The 6099-nt window shown below is 59.7% G+C and overlaps 1 protein-coding gene across 1 annotated transcript; it reads left to right on the top strand.

The window, feature by feature from the left end:
• Positions 1-6: 6 nt before the first annotated feature.
• On the top strand, positions 7-2368 carry RFNG (RFNG O-fucosylpeptide 3-beta-N-acetylglucosaminyltransferase; the record flags this gene model as incomplete). The annotated part of the gene is made up of 5 exons (XM_040456782.1): positions 7-219; positions 467-555; positions 648-813; positions 1297-1382; positions 1482-2368. Coding segments are annotated over 5 exons (636 nt in total), but the record flags the coding sequence as incomplete, so codon positions are not given.
• Positions 2369-6099: the final 3731 nt, after the last annotated feature.

The following is a 6099-nucleotide window of genomic DNA, read 5'->3' as shown; positions in this document are numbered from 1 at the left end:
GGGGGGGGTGGAGGCCCCCAACTGTGCCAGCCCCTCACTCGTGAGAGTTCCCCCACTGCCCCCAGGTGGTTCTGCCATGTGGATGACGACAACTACGTGAACCCCGAAGGCCTGCTCCAGCTGCTGTCCACTTTCTCGCCCAGCCAGGATGTCTACCTGGGGCGGCCCAGCCTCGACCACCCCATTGAGGCCGCCGAGAGAGTCCAGGGAGGCGGAACTGTGAGTCCTGGGCCTGACGACGACAGCTGAGAGAGGGGGGAGGTCTGCTGGGGAAAGGCTGGGGGGCCAGCGTCTGACCCACCCAGGGGGTCACTGCAAGAGCTCGGGCAAGCAAGGAGGTGCGGTGGGAGGAGCTGGGGCGCCGGGCGACTGGGGTGCAGAAGCTCTCGTGTGCCCTGGGGCACTTTTGCCACTTGTGTGGGCAGTTCAAGGACGACACCCTGACTGGTATCCTTCTCCTCCTCAGGTGACCACTGTCAAGTTCTGGTTCGCTACCGGTGGGGCCGGGTTCTGCCTGAGCAGAGGGCTCGCTCTGAAGATGAGCCCCTGGGCCAGGTGAGTGGAGGGCACAGGGGTGCCGGGAGGCCCGAGGTGCTGGTGCTGAGGCCCGAGGGGGCCCTGACCAGCTCCCCCCGGCCCCCTGCCAGCCTGGGCAGCTTCATGAGCACTGCTGAGCGGGTGCGGCTGCCGGACGACTGCACGGTGGGCTACATCGTGGAGGGGCTGCTGGGTGCTCGCCTGCTGCCTAGCTCACTCTTCCACTCCCACCTGGAGAACCTGCAGAGGCTGCCGCCTGACGCCGTGCTGCAGCAGGTACGGCCCGCTGGGTGCTCCCGGCGCCCTCACCACGGGGGCCTTGACCGCGACCAGGGCTCTGGAGGGTTTCCCAGCACCGCAGCGAAGTTGCTGCAGACCCGCGTGTGGCCTGCTGGGCCCCAGGGCCTCGGGTGTGCTGGCTCGTTTGGAAGGGACAGCCGCTGTGCCCTCCCCAGCGGACGGGCCCACGGCAGCAGGCGCCAGCCCAGGCGGCGAGTGCCGTCGCAGACCGGGCCGGAGGAAGGGCCGGGTGGCTTGAGCAGGGCTGCCCCCGCATGTGCACCAGCCACCCTCCTGAGCCGGATGCCAGACTCGTCTTCTGCGTGAGCCTCACCTCTCAGCGCAGTCACCCCTCCGTGCTGTTCGTGAGCCCGCCCTGGGGGGACCGGGAAGCCAGGGCAGGGCAGCCGCTCCTGGCTGGACTCCTGGGGCGGGAAGGGCTCGTCCCGGGACGGTGACCTGCCCCCTCCCCTCGTCCAGGTCACCTTGAGCTACGGGGGTCCTGAGAACCCACGTAACGTGGTGAATGTGGCAGGAGGCTTCAGCCTGCAGCAGGATCCCACTCGGTGAGTGGGCAGTGGGGAGGGGCTCTGTCGCCACCCCCACCCCCACCCCCACCCCCACCCCCACCCCCGGCAGACCTGACCACCCTGTCCCCTTCCCAGGTTTAAGTCTGTCCACTGCCTTCTCTACCCGGACACAGACTGGTGTCCCGTGCACAAGCAGAGTGACCTCGTCTCTCGGTGACCCTCGATTCCTAACCCATGGAGCAGGAACTATGCTGACCCCTCCTGGCCCTGGCCCTCTCAGGTGGTCACGGCCACATCCAGGGCCACAGCCACACGTGGGCGCCGTGCAGGCCTCCCCCAGATCCCCTGGCGGGCCAGGTGACCAGGGGTCCAGGCTGTGCCACGTGCGGGCGGCCCCGGAAAGTGGGAAGGGGAGACACTGCCCCTCCCCCCAGCCCAGCCCCGAAGGCTTGCTCCCACAGGAAGGGGCCTGGGAGGAGGCTGGCCTACGGCACCCAGGGCTCCGTCCTGCCCTCCTCCCCGGGCTGGAGAGGGGGTTCCAGGCCAGGGTCACATGCGGGACCCTTCATCTGACCACAGGCCAGCGCGGAGGCTTTTCTTGCAGGTCCCTGGGGGAACGCCCTCCGCACACCAGGCTCGGTGCCCAGCGAGGGCACCGCGGTCTCAGGGCGGCTGCAGTAAGGACTCCGGCCGTGCTTGGGGCACAGCTTACTTCTTGCCAGGGCATCTCCATCCGGAGGCCATTTCCTCGGCGGGGTGCTCTTGGCCGAGGCCTTATTTCTGCACTCTGACTCCCCATGTAGTACTTTTCCTCCCCTCCCCTCCCCCCAAGCCCGGCCAAGTCCAGAAAGCAGGAGCCTCTTGTCTGGGGTCCGTCTGCAGCACGGCAGCCCCTCCCCAGCAGATGACACCCCCGACTGTGCCTTCTCTGGAGGAGAGCGTGGAACCAGGAGCTGGCACTTCCGTTCCGGCCCCTTGCCGTGCTGTTGCCATAAGCAAATAAAGGCTTGATCTTCACTTTCCGTGTGGCTTGTGTTGGCTTAAGGGACCAGCAAGGCACCTGGGGGCTGAGGCTCAGCTCCAGAGGGACCACACGGCCTCCAGCCGCTGCCCCCAGGAGGCTCCACCCCAGGCAGTCCTGCTGGCCAAGCCTGAGGCTGCCCTCGGGACTCTGAACCAAGCGTCTGGTGAGGGCTTGGGGGAGGGGTCCCGCAGGGAATGACGAACAGGTCACACGGCTGCCTGTTCTGCCTGCTTTCTCAGCACGCTGTGGACACACAGACACGTAAGCAGTCGTGTACGTGGGCGTATGCGGGTGTGCACGCGTGTGCGTGGCTGCGTACACGGGTATGCAAGGCGTGCACATGTGTGCGTGGCTGTCTACGGATGAGTGTGCGCATACACAGGAAGGAGTGTGCGTGACCGTACGTGGGTGTGTGTGCACGTGAGTGCGAATGGCTGTGTGTGTGCGTGTGCACATGGTGTAGAACCACGCGGGTGTGTGCAGCTGCGTGCGTAGGCAACATCTGCTTGTGATTCGTTGGGACGCGGCCAGGAGGAAAGCGCACCCTAAGGACAGTCAAATGTCATGGGTTTCAGGACCTGGGGCTGCCGGGGAGGGGCCCCAGGCTTCACTCTGTCAGGGCTGGAGAACTGGGAGGGTCTGAACAAGAGGTGGGACTGACGAATTTCAGTGAGCCCAAAACCGCCCCCCGGGGACAGCGACACCACCAAACAGCAGCTTTCTTTTTTCCACTGTTTATTCTGAGCGAGATGGTGCAAGCAGGGGAGGGGCAGAGAGCGAGAGGGAGAGAGGACCCCAAGCAGGCTCCTCGATGTCAGCGCAGAACTGGGGGATCGTGACCTGAGCCAGGCCCCCAGGCCCCCCACAAAGTATGTGTCATAATGGACACACAGTAGATGTATAATCAGAAAAAGTTCAAATTTCGTAAATTTTCGGAGTGTGTGGGGAGCGGCTGCCGACGGGGTGCGGGCCTTCTCGGAACAATGAGCACACGCGTTGGCAGATTCTGTGTTTGAAAGGTTGCTCGCTTCGTGACCTTTGGAATCCCCAGATCAGCGCTTGCTTCCCTGGTCATTTGAAGACGCGAATAATGACCGAGTCGCCAGCTTTGCGCGTGCCCGGCTGAGGTCCAGCCAGGCGAGGCCCCAGGATGGAGACAGCCTCGGTGCAGAGGCTGGCGAGCGGCTCCGGCCAGGCGCACCAGCTGCGAATCCCCGCTCCGGCACCTGTTGGCGGAGTGACAAGTTCACCTGAGGCTTCTGAACCTCATTTTCTCTTCTGTAAGATAGAATCCACCAGTAGGAGTTGTTTTTCTGATTCACAGGGCTACCTACCATCTATGTAACGTGTGCCCGCAGGCACATGCCCGTGTGTGCATGCATGTGCCCCTGCGCGCGTGCACTTCCTCTAAGAACAGTGGCTCAGTATTAGCTAACTCTGTATTTGTGGCGACTCCATCCCACCGTGCATAATGGGGATTAACCTTCTTCTGGGATTAGACAGCGGGAGTGGTTACACAACTCTGCGAATATAATGAACACCACTGAATTGTACGCTTCAAAACCATAGACTTTTTTTAAATGCTTATTTATTTTTGAGGGAGAGGGTGTGAGGGAGGAGCAGAAAGAGGGGGACAGAGGACCCAAAGCAGGCTCTGTGCCAACAGCAGCCAGCCCGAGGCAGGGCTCAGACTCACAAACCACAAGATCACAACCCGGGCCGAAGTCAGACGCTCAACCGGCTGAGTCACCCAGGTGCCCCAACCCGTACACCTTTTGATACAAATGATATCTCAATAAAGATGTTATTTAGAAAGTGAGCCAATAAGATTCAAAATCGGAACAGCCCATATGTATTACGTAATTTCGATGTATTAACAAAAACATTCCCGCAAGGAAAGATCCAGGATCAGGTGGTTTCATTGGTGAGTTCTACCAAACACTCAAGGAAGGAGTAATATCAGTATTACACAAAGTCTTCCGGAAAACAGAGAAGAAGGGGCTGTTTTCCCTTATTTTGTGAGGCCAGTATGACTCTGGCACCAAAATCAGACAAACGCGGCACAAAAACATTAATCAGCTGAATCTGAAGTCTATGTGGAAACGCTCAGCATGTGGATCCACAAAGCAATCTGGGAACAGGACAAAGTGGAAGGACTCACACAGCCCGACATCAAGACCCAGGGTGGAGCCACAGAATCGAGACAGCGTGGCCCTGGCGCAGGTGGACAGGCGGCCTCAGAAGGCGCGGAGCGAAGCCCAGACACGGACGCTCCTGTGCACCGTCGTAAGGTTTCCAACACGGTCCCCAGAGCAGTCCGACGGGGACAAGGCTTCTCAACAACAAGTGCTAGAATGAGATTATTTGTTGCTTTTACTTAAAAAAAAAACAAGAAGCCATCATGGAGCACTGGTCAGGACGGGCTCGGCGCCGGGCAGAAATGACTGCACGCTGACCGTGCGTCTGTCCACACCACGCGGGGGTTGTGCGAGTCAGGACCCGGCCCCTTACCCCTGGGCCCAGCAGCTGTGGTTTCCGAGCGGCCCAGCATCGGCTAGAACGGTGGCAGAGACAAGAGTGATGAGACGCCCGACGCGCCCACCAGGGGCCCAGAAGGGACACACATTCCTTTGCCCGCGTGCCACTGGCCTGAAGTCACACGGGAGCGTGGAGAAGCGCGGGCCCGGTGGGTACCGATTACCGGCGACGCCGAGTGTGCCGAGGCCGGTCGCGTTCCTACCGAGCACTTGCGGCTGTGAGAGGAACACTCCGGCTTTCAGCCAGCAGGTGCCAGTGTGTCTGCAGCTGGGAGTCCTCCCGACAGTCAGGAGATCACGACCCGAGCCAAGTGGAAATCAAGACTCGGACGCTCAACCAACTGAGCCACCCAGGCGCCCCAAAACGTTTTGAACATGTTTGTAATACCTGCTTTAAAGTCTTGTTTGATAGGGGGGCCTGGGGGGCTCAGTAGGTAGAGCATCTGACTCTTGATTTCAACTCAGGTCATGATCCCCTGGTTCATGGGATCGAGCCCTGTGTCGGGTTCTGCACTGGCAGCATGGAGCCTGCTTGGGGTTTTCTCTCTCCCTCGCTTTCCCTCTGCCCCTCCCCCACTTGCATTCACTCTCTCTCTCTCTCTAAAAATAAACTTTTTAAAAGTTTTTAAAAAATAAACTCTTGTTTGGTAAATCAAGACAGTCTTTTTTTAATTGGCTGCTTTTTCCTTGCCTGTGGATGATATTTTCCTGTTTCTTTTCATTTGTTTCTCTCTAAAAAAAAAAAAGTTTATTTCTTTGAGTCATGTCTACACCCAAAGTAGGGCTCGAGCTCATAATCCCAAGATCAAGAGTTGCATGCCCCTCTCACAGAGCCAGCCAGGCGCCCGTTTCTTTTCATTTCTAGAAAATTTTCACGTGTACTGGACATTGCAGATGATATGCCATAGAAAGTCTGGATTTTGGGGCGCCTGGGTGGCTTGGTCGGTTAAGCATCTGACTTCGGCTCGGGTCATGATCTCACGGTCCGTGAGTTCGAGCCCCACGTCGGGCTCTGTGCTGACAGCTCGGAGCCCAGAGCCTGCTTCGGATTCTGTGTCTCCCTCTCTCTCTGCTCCTCCCCGGTTCATGCTCTGTCTCTCTCTGTCTCAAAAATAAATAAACGTTATGGGGCGCCTGGGTGGCGCAGTCGGTTAAGCGTCCGACTTCAGCCAGGTCACGATCTCGCGGTCCG

Source organism: Herpailurus yagouaroundi, unplaced genomic scaffold (assembly GCF_014898765.1).
Source record: "Herpailurus yagouaroundi ecotype Mexico unplaced genomic scaffold, PumYag 217, whole genome shotgun sequence".
In the NCBI taxonomy this organism is placed as follows: domain Eukaryota; kingdom Metazoa; phylum Chordata; class Mammalia; order Carnivora; family Felidae; genus Herpailurus; species Herpailurus yagouaroundi.
Note: the sequence above shows the minus strand (reverse complement) of the source record. Positions and strands in the feature narration are given on the sequence as shown.